At 37.7% G+C, this 26819-nt stretch overlaps 1 protein-coding gene and 1 long non-coding RNA gene across 3 annotated transcripts in view; one reads left to right on the top strand and one right to left on the bottom strand.

Annotated features, from left to right (window-relative positions):
• Positions 1–1650: 1650 nt before the first annotated feature.
• The window catches only part of LOC127554406 (uncharacterized), a 112481-nt gene continuing 87312 nt past the window's right edge, over positions 1651–26819 (bottom strand). Inside the window, exon 3 of the long non-coding RNA XR_007951978.1 lies at positions 1651–2839. This is a non-coding gene — a long non-coding RNA (uncharacterized LOC127554406). The remainder of the gene's footprint in view (positions 2840–26819) is intronic.
• Positions 22367–26819, top strand: part of CLMP (CXADR like membrane protein) — a 124056-nt gene continuing 119603 nt past the window's right edge. Inside the window, exons 1-2 of one of the 2 annotated variants that reach the window (XM_051985861.1) lie at positions 22367–22639; positions 22741–22844. In XM_051985861.1, coding sequence (XP_051841821.1) covers positions 22817–22844 — 28 coding nt within the window. In that variant the 5' untranslated portion in view covers positions 22367–22639; positions 22741–22816. Of the gene's footprint in view, positions 22845–26819 lie in introns of both variants that reach the window. The other variant, XM_051985860.1, reaches the window with a different exon arrangement.

The following is a 26819-nucleotide window of genomic DNA, read 5'->3' as shown; positions in this document are numbered from 1 at the left end:
CTTGGGAAACAAGAATAGTCTGAGTTTGTCCAATGGCTCAGTGCTGAATTACCACCACCAGAGGGGCTACTGGGCATCCCAGTGGCCTATGGTTTAAGTTTTTCAGAGAAAAGAGTAGCAAAAGGGACTTAAGCCCCCTTCCACTCTGCCATGGGTACTGGCAAACATAAGGATACGCCCAGCCTGCTTTGCTGAGATTAGACAAATTGAGGACCTAAATAAATCAAGCAACAGACTCACAATAATTAGGACTAAAATCAACATATTATTTCTATTTCCTTGGTTTTTGTAGGAATTTAAGTCTTTGCAGATAAATACAAATATGCTGGCTAAAGATAAATTCTGAATAAGAAGAAGTAGGGAATTCTGTATATCCACTTATTTGTTTTTGATGTTCCAAATTTTTTCACCCTCTCTTTCTTACCTCCCTCCTCCCCAAGACAATAAGCAAATTGATATAGATAGTACATGTACAATACTTTTAAACATATTTCCATATTTGTCATGTTGTGTAAGAAAAAAATCAGATCAAAAGGGGAAAAAAAAGACAAGAAAAACAAACAAAGATGAAAATGCTTCGATCCACATTCAGTCTCCATAGTTCTCTTTCTGGGTGCAGATGGCATTTTCCATCCCAAATTTATTAGAATTATCTTAGATCACTACATTGCTGAAAAGACCTAAGTCTCACATAGTTGATCATCACATAATCCTGCTGTTTCTGTGTACAATATTCTCTTGACTCTGCTGGTTCTTAGTCAAGTCATTTCCTCACTCTGAATCTTTTTTTCTGCCATGAAAAGAAAAGGGTTCCCAAAGAGGTGGTAAGTAAGAATTAATTCAATCCCAGACTCAATGTGACTGTCCTTCTGATGTTACCCTTTGTACAAAATAATACTCCAGGGCAGGACTCAGAAAACATGTCCTCTGATAGGAAATTTTAAAGGAAGGAAGTGGACTCCAAAGCCCAGAGATTTCCATTATATCATCAAGCTTATATAGACCTTCTCCATTCTTCAAATTATAGTTCTGTTTTTATTTTAGTTTGGGCTTCAATTTTCAACAAATATTTGTTGAGTACTTAAATTGAGCAGAGCACACTACTAGAGGAGATTCAAATTCAGAGAGCTCAAGGAGCTATAAAATCATGATTACCTTTTGATCAAGCAATACCACTACTAAGTCTGTCTCCCAAAGAGATTTAAAAAAAAGAAAGAAAGAAAGAAAAGAACATACGTATACAAAAAATATTTATAGCAACTCTCTTAGTGGTGGTAAAGTTTAGAAATTGAAGGCATATCCATCAATTGAGAATTGGCTGAACAAGTTGTATATGATTGTGATGAAATACTATTGTACTATAAAAAATGACAAGCAGGATGCTTCCAGAAAAACCTGGAAAGACATGAACTGAAGGGTAGTGAAATGGGCAGAACTAGGAGAACATTGTATACTGTAACAGCAATATTGTATGTCATCAATGTATTATAGCTGTGAATGACATAGCTATTATCGGTAATACAATGATCCAAGACAATTCTGAAGAACTTATGATGAAAAATGCTATATTTATCCAGAAAAAGAACTGATGGAGTCTAAATTCATATTGAAATAAACTTTTTCTTTATTTTCTTTATTTTTCTTTGGGGAGTGTTGTCTGTATTTTATTTCACAATGTAATTAAAGAAGAAATAGGTTTTGTATGACTGCACATATATAACCTCTATCAAATTGCTTGCCTTATCAATGAGGGAGGAGGAGAAAGAGGAGGAGAGAAAATATAGAACTCAACATTTTAAAATGAGTATTAAAAGTTATTTTCACACAAAATTTGAAGAGAATAAGATTTTATATTTTTTAAAATAGCAGCCACTTCCTAGGGCTGTTGTGAAAATCAAATGAGATAATATTTGTAAATTATTTAGTAAAGTGCTTGACATATAGTAGGCACTTCTAAAATACTCATTCCATTCCTTCCTTCCTTCTTTCCTTCCTTCCCCTATGGAACTTACAAGCTGATAGGATAATAAAACATATGTGCAGATTACTATAATATGCCATATTACAAGAGGATTTGAGAGCTGTAAAACATGTTACGTGAAATCTAATAGTAAGGGGGTTTAATGACTAAGGGAATAAACAGTCTTCAAAAGGGAAATTGGACTTTAAAGAATATGTAGCAATTTAGTAGGTGAAAAAGAAGCAAAGTGGGTATTCCAAGTAGCTGAAACCATGTGAGCAAAGGCAGAATGCAAGAGAGTAAAAAGCCTGTCTAGGACATAGAAAGTGGCCCAGTTTGGCTGGATTATAAAGTACTTCATGAATGAATGAATGAAGCATTCATTAAGTACTTTCTAAATGCAAAACACTGTGCTAACTGAAGAGGATACTAATAGACAAGTCAATAGAAAGGTCCCTAATCTCAAGGAGTTTACAATCTATTAGGGGAGGGGGCAAGCAGAATATGCATGGAAGCTTTCAGCTATAAGTCAGATTAAATGGTCCCCTAGTGCCCTACTAAGCAACAAAGCAGATGATAATACTTCTTTAATGATTTTCACTGACAAAATCACATCAGTTCCTGATGTTGAGCCATTTGACACTAGGCTGGAAGCAAAGACTCGGTTTCATGATCCTGGACTGTCTCCATCAGAGTCAGAGGGAGTGACCAGGACGAATCAGTCATGGCTTGACCAGTGTATGGTACATGCTGCCTCCTGTCTGTCCCAGGATGCCTTCTGCTTTAGCTAGGTGGGCTTGCCTGTCCTGCCAGTCGCAGTTGGTAGAGATGGTAGCTCCTCTGCGTGGAAGCCATCTCCTCAGGTAATTGTAAGGAGTCCTGGGAATGAAGGAGACCAATATGACAATCATTATCCCTATTTTAAAACTGAGGAAACTGAGACAGAGGTTAAGGCTGGAAATATGAACAATTGAGAGTAACTAGGCTGGCACCAGAATATGGCAACCTTCAAATTCTAAGAGAGATAACACAATACAGTGGCAAGAGATTAAACTGCAAGTCGGGAGATCTGAGTTCAGATTTTACCTTAGGATTATTATCTCTATGATGCTGGGCAAATGTCATCTCTATTTCTTTTTTTTAATCTGTAAAATGAAAGGTTGGATTCAATCATTTCTAAGGTCTCTTTCTGCAATAAATCTTTGATACGATGATCCTGGTTAAAAAAAAAAAATCTGATATTTTCTCCATAGATAACAAGGAGCCGTTGAAGAATTTTGCACATAAGTAACCAGACCGATCCCTGTTTAAGAGAAATTATCCTGACAGTGGTGTGAAGAATACAGGAGCAGTGTGTGCATTGCACTGGGAAATGAGGGCAGACATTGACCTAATCTACCTCTGAACCCTGATGCAAACTGACAAGTTCAGAACTCCCCCGGTCCCAGCAGAGATCCAACTACCCTTTATTCCCTGTGCTGCAAAGTGGTGCCTTAGATTATCAGCCTGTTCTGCTCACACCCAGTGACTTGATTGAGTTAAGTGACTTATCACAGCAGGGAACTATCCCTTCAAGGGTACAACTGTCTTCTTGAAAATGTTGACCATCACCCCTACGATGTTCCATGCCTTTGTGAAAGGCTTTCCCACAAATATTTTTACAGTCAAAGGTTCTGATAAAGGCCTCATTTCCAAACTGTATAGAGAATTGACTTTAATTTATAAGAAATCAAGCCATTCTCCAATTGATAAATGGTCAAAGGATATGAACAGACAATTCTCAGACAAAGAAATTAAAACTATTTCTAGCCATATGAAAAGATGCTCCAAGTCATTATCAATCAGAGAAATGCAAATTAAGACAACTCTGGGATACCACTACACACCTGTCAGATTGGCTAGAATGACAGGGAAAGATAATGCAGAATGTTGGAGGGGATGTGGGGAAATAGGGACACTGATTGTTGGTGGAATTGTGAACACATCCAGCCATTCTGGAGAGCAATTTGGAACTATGCAAAAAGTTATCAAACTGTGCATACCCTTTGATCCAGCAGTGTTTCTACTGGGCTTATACCCCAAAGAGATACTAAAGAAGGGAAAGGGACCTGTATGTGCCAAAATGTTTGTGACAGTCCTCTTTGTAGTGGCCAGAAACTGGAAACTGAGTGGATGCCCATCAACTGGAGAATGGCTGAATAAATTATGGTGTATGAATGTTGTGGAATATTATTGTTCAGTAAGAAATGACCAGCAGGATGATTTCAGAAAGGGCTTGAGAGACTTACATGAACTGATGCTGAGCGAAACAAGCAGGCCAGGAGATCATTATATACTTCAACAACAGTACTATATAATGATCAATTCTGATGGACCTGGCCCTCTTCAACAATGAGATGAACCAAATCAGTTCCAATGGAGCAGTAATGAACTGAACCAGCTACACCCAGCGAAAGAACTCTGGGAAATGACTAAGAACCATTACATTGAATTCCCAATTCCTATATTTTTTCCTGCCAACATTTTGGATTTCCTTCACAGGCCAATTGTACAATATTTCAGAGTCCGATTCTTTTTGTACAGAAAAATAACGGTTTGATCATGTATATTTATTGTGTATTTAATTTATACTTTAATGTATTTAACATTAATTAACATTTATTGTTGGGGCTAAACTTAGGTATAGAAGTAAAATGAATAATTATGCCTTTAATCTATGCTATTCTTGAATATACACTTTCAGCTCTCTTTCACAAATGGTACCCTGGACTATTGCTTCATTTTCTGGAAACTTCAGCTGGCACTGATTACTGGGGCTATATAGAATTTACCTAAGAGTCCTCTTTGCAAGAATATTATGATGGGATCCTGTCATCTAGGGGAGGGAGTAGGGGGAATGAGGGGAAAATTGGAACAAAAGGTTTGGCAATTGTCAATGCTGTAAAATTATCCATGTAATAAAAGGCTGCAAATAAAAGGCTATTAAGAAAAATAAAAATAAATTAAAAAAAAAAAAAACAAAGGCACACACTGAAGTAGAAGGAGGAAGGTAAGGAAGAGCAGAAGACAGAAGAAGAAAAACAAGAAGGGCAAAGACAAAAAGGAGAGGGGAAAAAAGGAATAAGCATTTATTAAGTATCTACTGCGTGAAAGACACTGTGCTAAGTGTTTTATAAAATTCATTTTATTTGATCCTCACAACAATTCTGGGACTAGTTGCTATTATTATTCTTATTTTACAGTTGAGGAAATTGAGGCAGACAGGTTAATCAGCTTGTCTAGGTTCCCACATCTATTTAAGACTGGATTTGAACTCAGGTCCTCAACTCCAGAACCAGCGTTCTATCCACCAAGCCACTTAAGAGGAGAAAAAAAGAGGAAGAAAAAAGGAAGAAGGGAACAAGGAGAAAGATAATCATTTGTCTCAAAGATACTTAAGCATTATTTTATATTGTAGTTACTTGGTCTTTTTCATAACTCCCCATAGAATGTAAGCTCCATGAAGGAGTTTAGTCTTATCTGAACTCTGTGTATTTCCTCCAGAGCTAGCATGATGTTCTGCACATAGAAGATCCCTAATAATTATTTGTTAAATTGATTTGAATGGAATTCTGTAGCAGCCACCAACATGCCAACACTTTGAAAGATGCAAAACAAAACGGAGGTCTGGCTGAGAACCTGAAAGCCAGATGGAGAATTTCCTGTCCAGCCATAAATATAATAAAGCCACCATAAAGGAGCCAAGTTCTGAAATATCTTTTCAGAACAGAACCAAGCACATAAATACAGCTTTGTTTTTCATTTTAAAAAATAGAATCAAAATGGATGTTCCTTCAAACAGTCCTTATCTGGAGCAAATGGGAGGTGGGAAAGGAATGGTGAAACTGGACCAAAGGAAGATTAAATAGAGAGTCACAAAAGTAAAAGTTATTCTATGAGAGAATTGGACCCATGACAGAGATCATCTCTGCCCACAGACCCACGCACTTCCCACTGTGCTTCCTTGCTTTTTTGTTTTCTGAGATTGATGGAAGGTTCTGGGTAACAAGAAAAAAGGGTTGTTCTAATTATCATCATATCTCTTACTGCTCTTACTCTGTCTCCTTTTAAGCCTCCTTTCTCTGACAACCTAATAGCAGGCATTTCCTAAGGCCCAGTCTTCAGCTCTTTTTTTCTTTCTCTATGCTCTCTCATCTGTTTTCATAGTTTTTATTACTTCTGTATAAATCAGCATTTGGAATTTTTAATGATCATTTGAACACTATACCTGTTGCTCCAATGGCTATCCATGCTTGGAGGTCCCATAATCACTTTAAACTCAATATGTCCAAAATCAAACTCATCATCTTTCCCTTTGTGATCCCTTCTGGGGGTTTTCTTGACAAAGATACTGGAGTTGTTTGCCATTTTCTTCTCCAGCTCATTTTACAGATGAGGAAACTGAGGCAAACAGTTAAGTGGCTTATCCAAAATCACATAGCTAGTCTGAAGTTGAATTTAAACCAGGTTTTCCTGACTCCAAACCCCACACTCTACCCCACTATACTACCAATCTGTCCCAATGACACTTCAGAAATCAGCAAATGCTACAATTCATTGATTTGTTGATTACCCAGACTTAAAAAAGTGTCAGAGAAAATGTTAATAATGCAGATTAAATGTAAAAAGTGCATCATTGTAAGAGAACCAACATTAAATATCTGCCATCAGGTCTTTCCTATTCTGTCTAAATCTTACCCATATCCTAAAACCTAATTCAAACCCTACCTCCTTTATAAAACTATCTCAAGGCTTCTTCAGTGAAGATTTTGTGGTTTTCAGTGGCTCACAATGTTTTCATGTATTTATTTAAAACTTAAATACAAAATAAAAAAACAACAAAATAGAAAAAGAAAGACAGAATTCACAACATTTTTAAGGGTGAGGACATGGCCAAAAAAAATTAAAACATAAAAATATCCTTCAACATAAAAAAACTTTTCTCAGATCTTCCACATGATCATAATAAATGTACTATTAGTATCCATTGATTAAGAAAATATCTGACAAAAACTACTATGAATTCAGGAATACCTATAAATGAATGGATACATTTACTACATCAGCAATATATACATCTGAAAAACAATCATGCATATACATGTAAGACATTATTTATTTTCACTAAATAAGATCTTGGATTATTTTTACTGATTCATCCTGCATATTTTGTTGAAGTGAAAAAGCCAGCCAGCCTTAGAGATTGGCAAATCTGGATAGCGGCTAAGGGAGTTTGAGCAAATCATTTCTCCTCTCAAGACCTGAAGGCAAAAATAATGATTTCTCTTCCTTGATTTCCCCATAATAGAATTCATCCTTTAAACAAATAAATACAAGCAAGCAAAACTCATCAACATGTTGGCCATATCTAAAAATTATAAGCCTAATTCTGTATCTAAAGTCTACCACCTCTCTGACAAGAAGTATAAAGTTTAATTTACCATCATTTCCTCAGTTCTCTGAATTCACTTAACTACCAAACACTTAAATAATTGCTATGTTTGTAATTGATCAGCACATGAACTGATAATACATCATTGATAAGAATTCTAGAATTTTTCAAAGTTGTTTTGCTTTGACATTTTTTAAGTTCATCTTGTAAAGTATTCTGTTTCTGTTTGCTTCATTCTTTATCGGTTCCTGCAAGTTTTGCTCAGTTTTTCTGAATTCTTCATAATCATCATTCCTCATGGCACAATAATACCTGATTACTTTCACATGTCACAACTTGTTCAGTCATTAGTCAATTGAAAATTCACTTTCCTTCAAGTTTTTTGCTTTCAGATCCATATTTGCAATTTCCTAAAACAGATATCCACCCAAATGTTTCCCTAACACCTCAAATTCAATATATTCCAAATTTAGCTTATTTTTTTCTCTCTAAACCTGTACTTCCTCTGATCCAACTATATTCATCCATAGGATCTCTGCTAAAATGTTCTTCCATGTCAGAATACTTGATGCTATCATCTTTTGACTTTTTCCTTTTTTCCACTTTTCATATCTGATTAGTTACTAAAGTCCTGTCTATTCCGAGCCTTTAAGAGCCATCCCTTGAGGTTTTCCCATTACCACTGTCAATACTGCCCTAGAATTGACCTTCATTACAGCCCATATGGACTGTGACAATAGCTTCCTAACACGTTTTTCCACTTCCACTTTTTTCTCCTCCATCTATCCTTTATACTGGCATAAAATTATCTTTTTTATATATTACATGCCTCAGTTCATAAATCATAAGTGGTTCTCTATTATGTATTGAATAATCTTTAAATGTCTTTGTCTGGTATTTAATTACCTCTATAATTAGGTTCTTCTCTAACTTTGCAGCCATATCTCATGTCCCATTCACACATTCTGTCCTCTAGTTTCCCACATTTCTCTAACTAAATATAGCACTTTTCAGATCCCAAAGTTTTCTGCATTTTACCACCTCCATACCTTGGCTCATGTTGTTTTCTATATCTGGAATGACCTTCCATCTCCCCCTTTTCTCCTTTAAGAAAACTTGTTTAGCTTTTAGAGTCCTTCACAAGCTTGCCCCCAACCTATTTTCTGAGACAGGGGGAAATCATGTTCACCTACAACAAGGACTCCATGAACTGACTGACCATCTTCCTTTTAGGGTCCCCAAAACAAGGTTAGAATTTTACTGTGGTCTGTTTCATTCATCCTTTTCAGTTCTAGGCACAGGTGGTGGAATCCTCAGATATTAGAATTGAACTGTGGTGACCTTGGATTCAGGATTCCAAGCCAGCAAGGAAGTTCTGAGAAGCTAGAGACCCAGGGATTTGAGAGCTTTGGACTTGGAATTTAGTGGGACTATGCTAGAAAAGAATTGAGTTAAACTGTGAATCTAATCCCATTATCCTCCCCAGAGACTGAAGTAATGGAAGCAGGAATTATACCTACCAGGTGTGTGAGGGAAGGGACTATTTGTATGTTTGTTCTTGTTGTCCCTTTGAAGTAAATATTCCTGTTTTATTAGTTAATGCCACTTTAAGTGGCTAAATGGAACTCAGGTCCAGTGGAACTCAGGTTAGAACTAGTAGCAGAGTCTGGATAGCCAAATTTATCCTTAAAGGTATCTACCAGAAAATACTGGAGGAGGGTTGAAATATAGCCTATCTGGCTTTCAGAATCATAGGGTTCTATATAGTGACAGTTACATACTTAACATTCTTTTTTTTTTCCTTTTTTCTTTCTTTTTTTTAAATTTTATTTAATAATAACTTTATATTGACAGAATCCATGCCAGGGTAATTTTTTACAACATTATCCCTTGTACTCGCTTCTGTTCCGATTTTTCCCCTCCCTCCCTCCATCCCCTCCCCTAGATGGCAAGCAGTCCTATATATGTTAGTATGTTGCAGTATATCCTAGATACAATATATGTTTGCAGAACCGAACAGTTCTCTTGTTGCACAGGGAGAATCATACTTAACATTCTTGATAAGAAAAGAGTCAATATGTTATCTAAATTTCCTAACTCTCTTAGCAGTTAGTACAGTGCTTTGCACACCAGAGGCACTTAATAAACATATGTTGAATCTTTACAGCTAATGTTGAGATTTTTCCCTTCCCCCTGCATCTCTTCCCAAAATGAATCGTAAAAAGTATATTGGTAAAAATATAAATAAAAATAATTTTTAAGTATATTGGTTTCCAGAGAGGGAAAGGACACATTTTAAAGTTTAGTCTGCATTATTACTATTTTCTCCATTTTCTTAAGTCTAATCAAAACAATGATAAATCAAGCCCTGTTTTCTAAGGTATAAATGCTCACAGTAAAAAGTTAACTGTGGTTGTTAGATGTCTGATTTAAGGTCACTCCAACACACCTCTGAGTTAGAAACTTAGAGAAAACCCAATTTTCCCCAACTATCCACCAAGGCAAGGATTTTTAACCTAAGTTCCCCAAACTTGGTTTTGGTTTTGATTTAACTTTTTTCTGGTATTTTGTTAACTGCATTTCATTATAATTGGTTTCCTTTGTCATCCTATATATTTTACTTTACATGTTTAAAAAGATTATTCTGTCAAGGACTCTGCTAAAGAAATCCAACACCCAAATTTGAATAATTCTACCCAGTAGCCAGTATAGTGCTAATGCTAATTAGGGAAAAATGGGGGAAAGTGTTGCTTTGACAAAGGAGTACTTCCTGAACAAGTGAAGAACTTTGCTCAGAAGTGTGGAGGGATGTCAAGGTTGTATCCTTTGTCTAAATATGAAATTGGAGCCACAACACCCTTGAAATTTGAGCACAGGAGAGTCCTGTTTCCACAGCAAGCTCTGATGGAACCAAATAGGACAGGATGCTCAGTCCCTAGATTGTTACTTCATGACTCCAACTATAAATTAATAAGAACTGGGTTTCCAGTCAGGGAAAATTGTGGATGCCCTCCCCACCTTGTAGTGGCAATAAGAGAAACGGATGCTGGTTTTGCCTAAAAGCAGTTACCCCAAATCAACCTGGCCCAGACAAGAAAACTTGTTCAGCCAGGAACCCGTGTTTGGGTTTTACGGAACCAGAGAATTTTGGAATTGGAAAGGGCCTGAGATGATTTAGCAGAAGCCAGTTTTCTAAACTGGGGCCCAGAGAAGGGACATTTACAACTTCATAGCACAGTGATGGGCCCAGGAAGACCCGATACATACTAGCAGTATATATCTGGGCAGTTCACTAAACTCTCTGTTTGCCTCAGTTTCTTAATCTGTTAAATGGAGATAATACCTCCCAAGGTTGTTGTGAGGATCATATGCGATAATAATGGTAAAATATTTGGCACAGTGCCCGGCACATAGTAAATGCTAGATAAATGTTAATTATTATTAGGAATTATTTCCCCACCCTAAAGAAAACTACAATTAAAAAAAAGAAGACTACAATTAAGCAAGGACATATGTGTGTGTGTACATATATATACACACATAGATATCTATATAGAAACATATACCTAAATACACATCTATACATGCGTGTAAGACCATATTACATTACATTTTGTTTCCTGTGTGTTGCAAACAGTAAACCTCAAATAAGTGCATATTGGATTTGATTGAATTGAACTCCCAATCTCCTGATTACTGCCAGTCCAAGCTTAGAACAGGCTACCATGATGTCTCCCAAGACAAATTATTGATTTGCTTGGAAACTTTATTTTAAGGTCCCTCAACTATAAAATGAGGATTAGATAAGACAATCTCTGAACTCTCTTTGAAATTCGAAATGCTGCCATTTCTAGTATACTATAAAATTCCATAATAATAAACAAATTTACTATGGACAATTTCTATTCACACAAATAATATCACCAAACAGAATGACAAAATAATGAAATTTTGAATTAGGCTCAATGTAGCTCATTTTTAATTTTTTAAAGTTTAAATGAATTCAGTTCTATGTATAATTAAATTATTCCTGTAACTCAAGTCAATTAAGCCTAAAATATAAAACATAAGCACGCTTTGTCTTAGAAGCCTTATACAAGGCCAAATGATTGTATAAAGGGATTTTTTTTGGTAGGCTTTCAAAGAACACAGTAAGATTAATATTTGCCAAAACCCAGATTACCTCATCCTGAGTGGAGCTGAGTATGGTCACGTTTATTCTGGCTAGAAAAAAATGGTGACTGTACCAATGAGAATTACTACCTAGTGAATAATTTGGTTGCTCAAAACCTCCCCAAAATAACCCTTTCCCAATTTAAATTATATTGCCACTCTGGCAGCTGTGGATTTATTCCCTATATGAAGTTGGAGAGTAAATAGTGGCAGCAACTGTGGGCAGAGCTATAACCAGGAATTCTTGAGCCCAAGGCAAGTACCACAAGGCTCAGAGCAAGAGGCTGAAAGATTGAATGCAAACTCCTTTAGAGTATGGGTTGTTTTATTCTTTGCATTCATATCTACAATACCTTGTGGTACTTGGAATATAACAAGTGCTTAATTAATTCCTGTTGATTGGCTTAAAGTCTGTTCTTAATTAGGAGAAGAGGTTATCATACTCTGAGGTAAAAAAACAGAGAAATCTCTCTCCTCCAAGGATTCTGGTTCAAGACTGCTTCTGGGGAGACCTTGTCATATAGGGAAGGGTGGGAAGAGGGGATGCTCACCCCAGAATGCCCTCTGATAGCTTTCTATTTTAGCTTTTCCTTTTAAAAAAATTATTTCTTATTTAAGCAATTATTCTTGCCAATTAATTTCTAAACCCTATTGTTTCTATGATGCTCTGCCCCCTCTAACTTCAATACCCTTTCCCTCATTATGGCTCTGATTCCACTGGGCTGTCAGTGGCCCAGCAGAAGAATAAATGTTCAGCACAAAGTTTTGGAGAGAGTTTGAAGGGCGTGTTCCAACTGCACCTGGGTGTGAGTTTGGCTGGGTAAGTACTACAATTTACAGCTGATGGACCTACTTTTGGGCTGGTAGGAAATCTCTGGTTTAAAGAGAGGCCTTTGGGAGCTATATCATCAAACTTTTTCCTAAATTCCCCCTCAAAAACATTCAAGATTTTCAAGGTAAGGGCTTGAGTCTGCTTATGGCAAGACATAAAACAAAGATGAGATCACCTTCCAGGTCTCCCATAATCTCAGATTTTCTTCCATGAGGAAGTTCTAGAACTCAACTCCTAAAACTTTCTACTGGTTTCTAGATTTCATCATATCTATTCTCTAGACTAGGTCTCCTTCCCACTCAGTATGTGGCAAAGGTTATTTACTCTCCTTCCCCCAAAACAATATCAGATCTTTCTTTAAGGCTTTAATTAACACCTCTACATAGAAAACTCCTAAATCTATATTTCTAAACCCAACCTCTCCCCTGAGATCTAATCTTCAAGTGCCAGCTCAATCAATTAATCAATAGGCATTTATTAAATTGCCTACTATTTGCCAAGCACTGTCTTAGGCACTTAGGATACAAAAAGAAGCAAAAGATAATTCCTGCTCTTAAGGATTTTACAATCTAATGGAATTAGATTGACTGTCAGCTAACTTCTCAAGAACACTGAAAATGTGATGTCAAAATTCAATGTCTAATGAAATACTCATCATCTTTGAAAACTGACCCCTCCTCCTTTTCTCTCAGTTCATTTAGCTCCAAATCAATTTTTTAATGGCATTTTATTTTCCCCAATTCATATAAAAACAATTTTTAACATTCATTGTTTATTTAGTTTTGAGTTCCAAATTCTATCCTCCCATCTCTATAAGATGATAAGCAATCTGATATAAGTTATACATGTGTAATCCTGTAAAACATTTTCATGTTAACTATATTGTGCAAGAAGACTTGAACCAAAAAAAGAAAAGGAAAGGAAAATAAGTTTAAATATATATATATATATGCTTTGATCTGGATGCAGACAATACCTGCTCTTTCTCTGGATGTAGGTAACATTTTTCATCATGAATCCTATGGCTCTGTCTAAAACCATTCTTTGCTGAGAATAATCAAATCATAGTTTTTCATCATATAACATTACTGTTACTACATATATACAACGTTCTCTTGGTTCTATTTACTTCACTTTACATCATTTAATGTAAGATAAATATATATACACACACAGATATTCTAATCTATATCAAATTGTTTACTATCTTAGAGAGAAGGGAGGGGAAGGAGGGAGGAAGAAGGAAATTTTGACATTCAAATTTTCTTTAAAAAAAATAAATGTAGGAAATTGTCTTTACATTGGAAAAAATACTATTTGAAAGAAAAAAGATGTGTTCATTTTTTAATCTTCTCTCACCCTCATATCCAATCAGATATTTATAGCAAGAGGTGATTCCTCCCTAATCTCTCATTCCTTGCATCTTGATTTCTATTTATATACCTCATTCTAATGAGTTTTAGAGTTACTTAGTATATGTTTACAGTCAGAGATATACACAATGCAAAAACACTGCTCCTTAAGATCAATCTGTGTTATATATTTTGAGAGAGGGATGAGATTTTTATACTACACAAAACATATTGCAAAAATCAAAGATTTTGGTGTTGACAGAAATGCATAATAAAAACAAAAATGATAACTCTTATTGCTTTACTTAAATTTATTTCTATGCCAATGAAAGATCTTGTTTTACCTTATAGTTCCTGTCACATAATTTCCATGGTATTTTTTAAGCAAACTCTCTGCTATGGGTTTTGAGAACACAGAATCCAAATAAGGAATTCAAAAGAATTTGCAAGTAATTAGTTTTATCCCAAGTCAGATAATTGCCTAAGATCAGGGACTTCAATTCAGCATCAGAAAAAGGAAGCAAAAAGAATGAATAAAATCTTGATCTATAGGATTCTATCACTGTGGAGAGAAGAAAATCCCCTTTGGGTTCAGTGTGGTAAGCATGTCATTGAGAGGCTCCCTAGCCACTGTACTTTATTAGAAACAACAAACAGCAGATGGAACTGAAGAGCTAAATCCCAAATCATGTAGCAGAGAACAATTTGACAAGAAGACCTGATGGGGAAATGGCAGAAAGTAGAGATGTGATGTTCAAGGGAAAGCAGCAGCCAACAACATGACAACATCCTCAAGAACTGCTCCAAGAACTGACAGAGGAAACACTTATACTATCCACATATGAGTCCTGGATAGAATTAGCTTTACACGAATAAGGGAACCCTACCCATACAAGTCCCTAACATTCTGTGTCTTTGCTGAGGACATCCTGGCTGCATGAGCTTCTGAATGCATGTCCTAGATCATATATGTTCTTTCATATGAATTATTTCTAATTATAGTATGGTAATCAGAAAAAAATATATAATAAGGTAGCTTTTTCTTTTCACTTAGTTTGCTAAGATTATCTCCTTTGTTTTGAAGAAATGTATCCCCGGTTTGTAATAAAAGTAAATACGTCAGTCAAAGCTCATAAGATATAATTTTGAATGAGTATCAACCCACAATACATATAACCTGGAGTACCTTTCCTGGGGGCCCACAGAGGAGAAAGAAGCTTCCCCTTTATCTATGACTAGTATCTCAGTGCCAGCATATAAAGAACCCTTAACTAATGTTTGTTGAATTAAATTGAATGCTGCCCAGACTTTGTAATGCAATGTAACTTCTCCAAGTCAGTAGAAACATAAAGACGTGTTGCAATTTGAGGAATAAGATCACTTCAATTTCACCATTCCACTATTAAAAGAAAGAAGGAAATTTCCAAAAGCAAGTTAACCCCATCAATCCAAATCTATTGGTTCAAAACTTAAGCTTCCACATATGTGTCCCATTAACTAGCTAAGCAATAAGCAATTTATTAACTGTCTGCTCTGTGTTGGATACAGATACAAATATAAAATGTCCAGACACACATTCCTGAGCCGCATGTGCCCACATTTACACACAAATGCTGAGGGGCTTAAAGGATTTTTTAAAAATAAAAGTATTTATTTAAATTTGTACAACTTAAATATATGCTGAGTCAGTGAAAGAGATAAGGGTAACAAGACATTTAATCAAATGCATTAGACTAGTCTATTCTATTTGTTATTCAATCTGATGATTTTAGTGAGATTTTCCCACTCACTGTTCTGCACCTGTGAATGTCACTTAATCATTCATTCAGTCAACAACTTGCTAAGCCTTATTGGTTTGGAAATAGGTTTATCATCTCCTGGGCTTTGGGGTCATTCTGCATGATGATCCTGGAGAAGGAAAGGGCTGTGGGTAGATGGAATTTCAAAAGGACCAGAAGGGCAGCATATTTCAGCTGGGACATTCTTAATTGACATTGAATTGATGTTCATTTTTTTAAAACTTTGAGTTCTATGCCCAAAAGGCTATAAAACTGCTATAAAACTGAACCATTAAACCCAGCAATGTCATTCTGAGTTGTATACTAAAGAGATCCAAAAAAGGGGTGGGGGGAGAAAAGACCTAGTTGTACAAAAATATTTACAGTAGCATTTTTGTGGGGGCAAAGAACTGAAAATTGAGAGGATAGCCAACTGGGGAATGGTTGAACAAGGTGTGGTATATGATTGTGGTAGAGTACTATTGTGCTATAAGTCATGACAAGCAGGATCGTCTCATTAAAACCTGGAAAAACTTATATGGATTGATTCAAAATGAAGTGAACAGAACCAGGAGAACATTGTACATAGTAACAGCAATATCGTGCAATGAACAAGTTTGACATAGTGAATGATTTTGCTATTCTCTGCAATAGAATAATCAGAGATAATTCTGAAAGACTGATGATGAAAAACGCTTTCCATCTCCAGAGAAAGAACTGATATTACTTTTCACTTTTTTGTAGGTTTTTTTTTGTTTGTTTGTTTGTATCTCTGTTCACAACATGACTAATATGGAAATGTCCTGGGTGATTATACATGTATAACCTATATTAAACTGCTTACTATCTTAGAGATGTGGAAGAGAGAAGGAAAGATAGAATTTGGGACACAATTTTTTTCAAATATAAATTGTCTTTGTATATAATTGTTTAGAATTGTCTTTATGTGTCATTGGGAACAAAATAAAATATTATTAAATGTAAATTTTTTAAACTTTGAGTTCCAAATTTTCTTCCTCCCTTCCACCTTTTCCCCACCCTTTAAGAAGGCAAGCAATGTTATATTGATTATCCATGTGAAATTATATTAAAAATGTTTTCATATTAGTCAAGTTGCAAAATGAAAGATACCAAAATGTGTCAGTTATTATTATTTTATCTTTGGTTTGAGATAATTAAGGACAAAGAATATCAAGAAGATTTCTAGTTCAATAATGAACACATAAACCCATCAAAATGATTTTTTTTACAATTTTTTAATAAAACTAACAACAATCCTAACTATATAAGACACATATAGATTCCTGTATGAAGGATAGAAATACAATACAAATTAATAGCTATTCCAGGTCCAATGGGACCTTCCAAGCAGTCAACAGGAATTTCAGATTTTTTTAAGAAAGCAGAATATTTATAAATAATGGTGAAACCTATAATGTGATCATCCCTCTGTAAAAGGTATCTATTATTAATCACTCAGCTTGACCCTGACCCTGACTGAGACCTAGAGTTTAATTGTAATGATTTGTCTGTGGAATGAGCACTCCATATTCCTCCTGGATCCTGTCTGAAGTCCAATCAGATCTCAGCACCAATAGCTCTAGGGGTCCATTCTGATTCTCTGTATATGTCAGATTTGATTTCATAAAGTATAAATCCTAAGATAGACCTTTCCTTAGGGGAAAAAAATTGGTTTTGAAGAGACTGATTTCCCCTTAGGTCTCACAGAGTATTTCTCTAAAGTATTTTTAATCATGGAATATTTTGGATTATTAGAAAAGGAAATGGCAAACCACTCCAGTAACTTTACCAAGAAAATCCCAAATAGAGTCACAAAAAGTTGCATGTGACTGAAACAACTCAACAATAAAAATTCGTATTAAAGTTTTGTGTTTGCATGTTGTCCTTCTGAGCTTCATAAGGAGCATTTTTTAAAAAGTTTAGTATCTCAGTGCTCCATCTGTTAAGTTTGAGCTGAATGACTAAGTGCACCTATATGCATACCTACATTTATCTTCCCTAGTACACAAACCACCCACAGAGGTACAGAGACCTTGGAGAAATATTAAGAAAATTAAGATGATATAATTTTAGATTAAACTCAAATATAATTTGAGAAAACTCTTTCTTGTATAGTAGTAGGTTTAAAAAAAAGCTTAGCTAAATTTTGCTAATTACCAATCTCAAGTGAGTAGAACCAAGAAAACAGTGTACACAGCAATGACAAAATTATGAGACAATCAATTCTGATGGACATGGCTCTTTTCAACAATAAGGTGATTCATGCCAATTCTGCATCCAGAAAGAGGAATGTGGCTCACAAAATAGTATTTTCACCTTTTTGTTGTTGTTTGCTTGCTTTTTTCCTTTATTTCTCAATTTTTTCCTTCTTGACCTGATTTTTCTTGTGCAGCATGATAATTGTGGAAATATGTTTAGAAGAATTGTACATATTTAACCTATATTGGATTACTTGCTGCCTAGGGAAGGGGGTGGAGGGAAGGGAAGGAGAAAAAATTTGGAACACAAGGTTTTTGTGTAAGGTTGAATATTGAAAACTATTTTTGCATATATCTTGAAAATTAAAAAGCTGTTATTTATTAAAAAAAAAAAATTGCCAATCTCAATTCCAAACAAAAAAATGATGGAACTCCACCTCCTTTCTCTCATTTGAGAGGTGAGAGACTATGGGTGTACAATTCTTCATTATGCATAAAATACAATGATTGTATTATTACATTTCAGTTTGCTTAACTGTTTTCATTTGTTACAACAGAAAGTTCAATGAGCATATGAAGAAGTTGTATTGGGAATTAACTGTAGTTCAAAGAGTGCTGAGAAAAGGAACAGGATTGCCCCTATGGCATGGCTGATGGTCTTTGATTCCTCACTTCCAAAAGATATGGTCAAGATTAGGGGACCAGGGAGAGCAGTTAGGGGGAGGCAGCAGGCATGTGTGGGAAGATACCAATTGCACCAAAAAAGAGAACCTTGGGAGAAAAGTGCTGAAATAACAGAAAGTTAGAGATAGTAGCCCAGCATCAAGGAGAAGGTCAGAAGCAGCAAGACAAAGTCATAATGGTTTGGAGGACCACCAGAGAGAAAAGCCCACTGTTCTAAACATACTTTTGGTTCAGTTCGCTATCCATTATGCTTATCCTTTCTATCAGGTAGAATGTTTTTCTTTGTGAGCCAGGACTACTTAGGGAGAGAACCTTATCCTGGCAGAACCTCCATTTGCCCCACTCACTCTGTTTTAGCTGCTGGCAGAAGATGCCGTCCAAAGCTTTGAGCAATTAGCAGCTCTGCCGAGCTTGGGGGTCTTTCCATTGTACGCCTAATTGGTCCAGTTCTTCTTGAGTACTCCCTTCTAACTAAGAACGGGGTTTTGGATGAAATGCTGCCGTCTTCAGCCATTTCCTCACTTCCCCCACATTCACCTGTACTTCTGACCGGTGACCTGGAGCTGCAGGCATCTTGTTCCCTTCTCTTGAGAAATGCAGCTAAAACACCCATCTGCCTACACACCTACCCACATCTGTCTGTAGCAACACAGAGGCCTCCCCCATGAGTTTACAGTGTTGTCATTAGCAGATCTGGGAGAAAGGCCACCAGCAGTGAAGCAGTGAAGGGGGAGGCTTGGAGATCTTTCAGGAAGATTAAGTGGTGTTTACTCTGCAGCTTGAGCCACTGGCCTGAAAAATATCTCTATATTAGGTGGGTACGAGTAAAGGAAAGCTCTTAGCCTGACTTCCAGGTTCCTTTCCAATTTAGACAAAACTGGCAACAGAACTGGATTTGGAGTCCAAAAACCTGAGCTCAAATTCTAGCTTTGATACTTGGGATCTCTGTGACATTAGGCAAATCACTTCTCTAGTAAGTTTTCTTTTTAAAGAGAGTGGTCTAAATAATAATCTCCAAAATGGCTTACAATTCCAAATTGTAGGGTTTTGTGATTTGCACAGGATGATCTGAATAAACTCCTGCTTGTGCCAAAAACTTTCTATGTGGTCCAGAAGCCTGTTCCCTCTCAGGGCTTCTGTTTTCCTCCTCTGTACCAATGTTTGTTGTTCCGTCAGTTTTCAGTCATATCCAACTCTTCATGACCCTATTTGGAGATTTCCTGGCAAAGATGTTTGAGTGGTTTGCTATTTTCTTCTCTTGCTCATTTTACAGATAAGGAAAGTGAGGCAAACTGATTCAACTAGAGTCACACTGGTGGTAAATGTCTAAAATCAGATTTGAACTCATGAAGATCAGTCTTCTTGACTCCAGGCCTGGCATTCTATCCATACAATGTGACAGTTCCATTTTATAACTATGAAAGACAATTGATAAATGAGTCTAAAACCATTAGGTTCTAAGACTAATGAAGAGGGGACAGCTAGGTTGTGCAGTGGATAGAGTACCAGCCCTGAAGTCAGGAGGACCTGAATTCAAATCTGACCTCAGACACTTAACACTTAAGTCTTAAGTCACTTACCCCCAATTGCCTTAGCAAAAAAAAAGAGAGAGAGAGAGAGAGAGAGAGACTAACGAAGAGATGATTCAAGCTGAGATAATTGATGTAACATGGCACAGCTGAAAGTGTGCAGTAATTGAAGTAAACAACCTGGGTTCAAATCACATGCTATGTAACTTGAGACAAGTGATTTAAGTTCTTTGGGTCTTAACTATAAAATGAGAGAGTTGGACTGGATAGCAACTAAGATCCCCATCATTTCGTAACCTAAGAGACTATGAACAAATGACAGGTTATATGAATGGCAGTGAGACTGTCATTCTCAGATCTTCTGGTCCTGAGGGAAGTAAGAGACTTCCTCAGCAGAAATTCCAATCAGTCAGTCAATAAACATTTATTAAGTGCCCATTATGTTCCAGGCACTAGGCTAAGCACTAAAGATGACTCCTGCCTTTGAGAGCTCACAAATTATTGAGGTATAGACAAGATGAATAGGAAATAATCAACAGAGGGAAGACACTAAAATTAAGGGATCTGAAAAAGGCTTTCTATAGAAAGTGGGATTTTAGGTGGAACTTGAAGAAAGCCAGGAAAATCAGACGGTGGAGATGAGATGAGAGAGAAGTCCAGGCATGGGGGACAGTCAGTAAAAATGCCTGGAGTCCAGAGATGGAGTATCTTGTTTGAGGAACATCAAAGAGTATGTGGGGAGGTGGGGATTATATGTGTAAGGAAGGAGTAAGAAAATTGGAGAGAGGTGGATAGATAGGGGACAGCTTGGCTAACTTCTGAATGACTCAGAAAAGAGGATTTCATGTTTATATGGGTCAGGGGACCAGGCTCCCACACTCCCAATGTAGGTCAGCAATGAGACTGAGTAGGGGCATTTCACCCTCCTGCCTTTTTGTCAGCTTCATATAATCACAGCACAGGGTGCCTCAGCGGGATTCCCCTGTTCCAGGGACACCCTCAAAGTTGGAGAGCAGAGGACAGTGCAGGTCCAGAGTTCCAGCAGAGCCACAGGAAGCATGTGCCAAAAATTGGCAGAGGGCAGAATGAGCAGGCTTGCCTAGCACCCCCCTGCCTAGAGCCTGACTCAGGCAGATTTCTCTTGCTCTCTTCCCAGAGCTGCAGGTCCAGCCTCCTCCAGCTGCCTCCATGCTGTAGTCCCCTGAATGACAGGCTTCTACTTCCCCAGCCTGGGGAGAGTAGATGGATGCCAGCAGGGCTGATCTCAACTCTCCCTTCATGCTGGCCTATTTGACCCTCCCTTCATCCTTCTGCTGGCCTCCTTTGGCTGGGGTCCTGCAGTCCATTGAGGCCCTCCATTGTAAGGAGGGAGTTTCGTCTGTTTCTCCGCCTTTGCTCTCTGCAAAAGGTTAGCATTCTGTTCTGGCAAAGAAGCGATTTTGTTTTTTTGTTTTTGTTTTTAGCTAGAATACTCTTTAGTCCCACATAACCTGGCTTCTGGATATCTGTACCACTCACTAGCAAGATAACTTAACATAACTTCCTTTCTTTTTCTTTTGTCCTTCTTCTCAATACACTTTGCCATGTACTTTACAAAAGGATAGAGACAGGAATAGAGAAAGCCTAAAGAAAAGAGTCATCTGCAGGATGTGACAATTCACCATCAATGTCAAGACCACAGAAACAAATCCAACCATTTCTTTGAAATAACTGGCCTATTCAATCACAGATAGGGTGGTAGATTTAGAGTCTGAAAGGCCAGCCAGTCCAGTCCCTTTGTATTATAGATTTATTATACATATGTACATATATAACATTTATAATTGTTATAAATTAAATAAAATAGTATTATATATTATAGATTGTATTATAGTTTCCTCAACTAGGGCACAGAAATGTTAAATGACTTGCCTAAGATAATAGAGCCACTAACTGAGGGAAGAATTTGAAAACACATCTTCCTGCCTCTAAAACTAAAATTCTATCCAGGACACCTTTCAATCTCTCACTCCAAAAGGTCCAGCCACCAGCTCTAATGTCGACTAAACCAGAGAAAATAAGAAAGGAGAAAATATTGAATGTGGAGCCTGCCTCGTGGCCGTGTGGCTTGGAAAGATTAGGCTTCTTATCCCGTTTTGCATGACCTCGGACACTCCTTGTCACCGCCCCGGGCCTCAGTTTCCATATCTGTAAAAGAAGTCTCTAGCATTCCTCTTCCCCCCTCTCGGGCCCTGGCTCCGCGATGAAGGGAGACGAGCTGCTCCCTCCTCCAAGTCTCCGATGTATAAGAAGTTGCGTCTAGATTTCCCCGCTTTGCCCTGAAAACCCCCTCGCATTTTTCCTCGGAAAGAAAAGCCCCTTCTTGACTGCCAGCTCCGCAACCAGGCCACCGATTGGTGTTCCCCGCTAATCCCAGATGATGGTGGGGAGGGGCTGGCAGGAGGAGGCAGCCATGTGGTTACTGCTCAGTATGATTTTTTTTTTCCTCCTTCATTCCTTTTTCTTTCCAAACAGGGAAAAGTGTTTCCATGCGGCTGGAGAGCTTCTCTTGTCACAATTTCTGCTCTGGGGAAGAGCATAATCCCTGATCTCTCTCCTCCCACTCCCACCCTAAAGGAGTAGGGTGCGCTCCAGGCCCCTCCCCAGGGGCTGTGGAGTCAGAAGGCACAGGCAGAAGAAAAGTAGGCGAGGGGGAAGAGGAGGGAAGTTGGGTTCCTTTGCTGGCACATGGATGCAATTATACGGAGCGTTTGCCAGAGACGTTGCTTTCCATTCCATGCAGGTCTTCTCTGTCTGTCTGACGAGCCTGGGACTAGGGAAGCAACAGAGGGGGAAAGTGTCCGAGTCCTGGAAACGGAATGTCTTTCCTGTCCATCCTCGTTCTAGGTGAGTGTTTGGGGACGCTATGTCGGTAGTTTTGATGTCTCCGAAGAGAGGTATTGTCAGGAACTGCAGCAGCAGCAGCAGTTGAACGAGGGGAGACTAACTTGTTAATTAAACCATTGCTCCTCAACCGTTTGGTGGAAGGAGGGCCGTTTCTTTCTGCCTCGGGACAATTGGGCAGCACATCTGGGCTGGAGAGGATTGTAAATTCTGCATCGTAAGGTTGGAAACATCTGTTTCTTGAGGGGAGTCACATAAAAGCGTTTTTTCGTTCTTGCTGGTGGCAGCATTTTCAAGGTGCAATGTCGGCTGTAAGCCATCTGAAAGTTGGAACCCCCTTTGTGGTGGCGTTTTTGGGGGGAATGTTTGGGGAGGAAAAGTAGGGAAATGAGCTTTGGCTTTGATCTAGGAATGTTCGCTCCAGGTCCCTAAGGTGGGGGAAGGGGCTTTTTTTGTTTCCAACAGGCGTCTCAAACAACTCGGATTAGAAACAGATGTGTTAAAGTGTAAGCAAGAAAGAGGGTGTAGTGAAGGGAATAGAGACTGAAAAGATAAAGAAAGAACAGAAAATGGGCCATAAAACGGAGCGGCAAGAAGATAGACACTCTGAAGTATGACCAAAAGGGGGTAGAAAAGAAGAGAGGGAAAAATGAGAAAGAAGAAAAGATGGGGAGCAGAAAAAAGGAGAAAGAGGAGGATAACCAGGAAGAGAGTCTGAGAATAGACAAACTGAAAAAAGGTTAGGGGAAAAGGGGAGAGAAGGACAAAGGAAGAGGAACCAAGTAACACTGGAGAGGTGGGGGGAGAGAGGAAGGGTTGGTGTTTTGTTCTGGTTTGAGTGTGTATACGTTTTTTTTGCTTTTTTGTTTTGTTTTGGAGTGTGTGTGTGTGTGTGTGTGTGTGTGTGTGTGTGTGTGTGTGTGTGTGTTTAAATGAAGCAAAGATTCCATTGAGGAAGGCAAAAACTCTCCTGGTCATCCATTTGGGTGTAACTAACTTTGGTCACAAGGAATATGTGAGCCCATTAAGCCTCAGTCAGATCTCTGCCTCCCTTTCACTCCCCAGATTGAGCTGACAGCAGACAGGTTTGCGAAAGAACACCAGTCAGGGATGTGTGTGGGCAAGAATAGGCAGGAAGAGGCTGGGATCGCCTGGGGTGGCAGCCAGAGAGGCAGGGTGGGAGCTCAGGGTCCCAGGAGAATACGTGGGTAGACCCACCCATGAGGAGGGGCTCCTGGCCATCACTGCTACTGTGTCAGAGAGGTCAGAGGCAACCTAGAAGGCAAATCCTCCAAGGGACACTGAGTTGAGAAAATCAAAAATCCAGGAACTAGCTAGAGGTCAAAAAGGTTCAAGGATGAAGTGGGAAGAGCAATTCTCTAAGACAAGTAGAAGTTTCTGTCCTATTTTTCAATGAACTTGAACTTGAGCCTCCCCTGATACATGTCTGTACACACAGACACATACACTTTGTGTGCATAACCAGAGATCCCTGAATTAAAATGACCATCTTTTGTCATTCTCTCAGGTAACATTGCTGCTTACCTAGGACAATAGCTAAAGCATTTTAGATCTGGTGTTCTATGCCTGTGAGGGAGAGAGGCTGGGATTTGCTATGGTAAGCTATTCAGCACATCTGGGTACTCCTTTCATCAGTACACACCATCTTAACTATCTTTTAAGCCAGAAGAAATTTAACACATTTCAATTCCAAAGACACATTATCCAAGAGATTTCCTATGGCTCATTCTCCAAAGCCTGCATATGTGGGGCTGAAAGGAAATTTTGATAAGAACCAGTCCCTGCTCTCATTGAGTTCATAGCCTACCAGAAGGGTATGACATATACCTAAATGAGTATAACACAAAATAATATGGGATAAGGGAATGAGAGGTGTGAGTAAAGTGCTAAACCAGATGGAGAGCATCATCACTAATAAGCAGAATTAGAGAAGACTTCGTGGAGTAGGTGACATTTGATATAAACTAAAGAATAGATAGGTATTTAATAAGGAAAGGAAGGGAGAGCTACGGAAAAGAATATTTTAGGCATAGAAATGAGCAGGAATAAAGGTATAGAAATGGAAAAGTGGGAGTCTTGCTGAGAATGGTGAGTAGACCCAGTATGCTAAAATATAGATTGAATAAAGAAGAATCATACAAGATAAGAATAGAAAGATTTAATAACCTGCTAGTATTTATGAAAATCAGCAAGAATATTCTAAGCAATGTTCATTCAATATGTGCATGAATAACTGCATTTGATAAAGCAATGTGTTGCAGTGAAAAGAGTTCTAGATTTGGAATCAGAAAAGTTGGAGTCACTTGACCTCTCTGGGTGGCACTTTCCTTATCAGTAAATTGAGGAGGTAGAACTAGGTGAGCCCCCATGGTCTGACCTTCCAGTTCTAAAACTATTAATACCTGTGACTGATGATTGGGGCTCACATTCCAACCATGGACAAGTCATTTCATCTCTGTAGGCATCACTTCTTTATAACACAGTGGTATTGGACAAGATGCAGTGAAAAGAGTATTGACTCTGGTGTCTAAGAACATGATTCATAAGTGATTTTGAGACCTTGAGCAAGTCACAACTCATCTTCATATGTAAAATCAGGAGATTAAAGAAAATGGTCTCTGAGCTCTAGGTCTGTAAGGGGGAAAGGAATAAGATTTATACAGAAAAATAAATAAAATATAATTCTAAAAAATTTGTACCGTGCCTAATATGTGGTGCCAGATGTTGTGCTAAGTATTTTCTAAGTATTATCTCATTTGATCCTCACAGCAACACAGAGAGGTAAATACTGTAATCCTCATTTTATAATTTAGGTAACTAAGGTTAAGTGACTAAGGTTCACACAGTTTTACTAAGTATCTGAGGCCAGATTTATGATTCCTCTAAAGTCTTTTCAAGTTATAAATTCTATGACCCACTGAATGGACTTAACTTTCCGAGCAAAACATCCCACTGATGTTCATGCATTCATTCAACAAATATTCATTGAGTGCCTATGATGTACAGCTGTTGTTAGTCATTATTTCAGTCATGTTCTACTCTTTGTGGCTTCAATTGGGGATTTCTTGGCAAAGATATTAGAGTGGTGTGCCATTTCCTTCTCCAGCTCATTTACAGATGAATAAATTGAGGCAAACAGGATTAAGTGACTTGCCCAGGTTTACCCAGATACTAAGTGGTTAAGGCTAGATTTGAAATCATGAACATGAGTCTTCCTGATTCCAAGCCTAGTTCTCTATCCACAGTGCCAACTAGCCACCCCTACAGCTAATAGGAGACTTGTATACTCGCTTGTCTCCTCTTATAGGGTTAAAGTAACTTTTTTTTTTGTGAGATAAACTGAGATGTTTGAGGTGGGACATTTTTGAAGAGCTATGCTTTCATTGATATGAATATTTCTCTCATAATAACCGACTGAAACATGTCCACATTCCATGAGTTACTGTGGCTAAAAATTTCATTACCTGGTGATCAGTCTTCTGGAAAAGAATCCCTCTACTCTTGGCTAGGATGGTCCACAGATGATAGCAGCTTAATCTATTGCTAGGCCTGTACTTGACACCCTTCCAGAGATGAGGATCTGCCTAGCCATAAGAAGCCTCAGGCAAAGGAATAAAAAAAAACAAACTGTGAAGAATTGTTTTTCATCTAGGTTCTCCTCCACTATAATGTACACAAGATAAATGAAATTACGTAATAAAATAGCACATTTCTTTAGCACCTTTGGTTTTATGCAATTGGTCTCATAGTTTCCCTGTATAATTGGTGGTTAAAAAAAAAAAACATTTTTATTCACATTTTTGTAGATGGGGAAGTTAAAACTCAATGATTGTCCCCAAAGTCACAGTAAACATTACAGTTAAAAGCTGAACCCAGATCTCATCTCTAGCATTTAAGACTGTAGCTTAATTAATGTTTGTTTTTTTGAGAACCTCACTTGAGGTTCTGCATTTTTTT

Source organism: Antechinus flavipes, chromosome 3 (genome assembly GCF_016432865.1).
Source record: "Antechinus flavipes isolate AdamAnt ecotype Samford, QLD, Australia chromosome 3, AdamAnt_v2, whole genome shotgun sequence".
NCBI lineage: Eukaryota > Metazoa > Chordata > Mammalia > Dasyuromorphia > Dasyuridae > Antechinus > Antechinus flavipes.
Note: the sequence above shows the minus strand (reverse complement) of the source record. Positions and strands in the feature narration are given on the sequence as shown.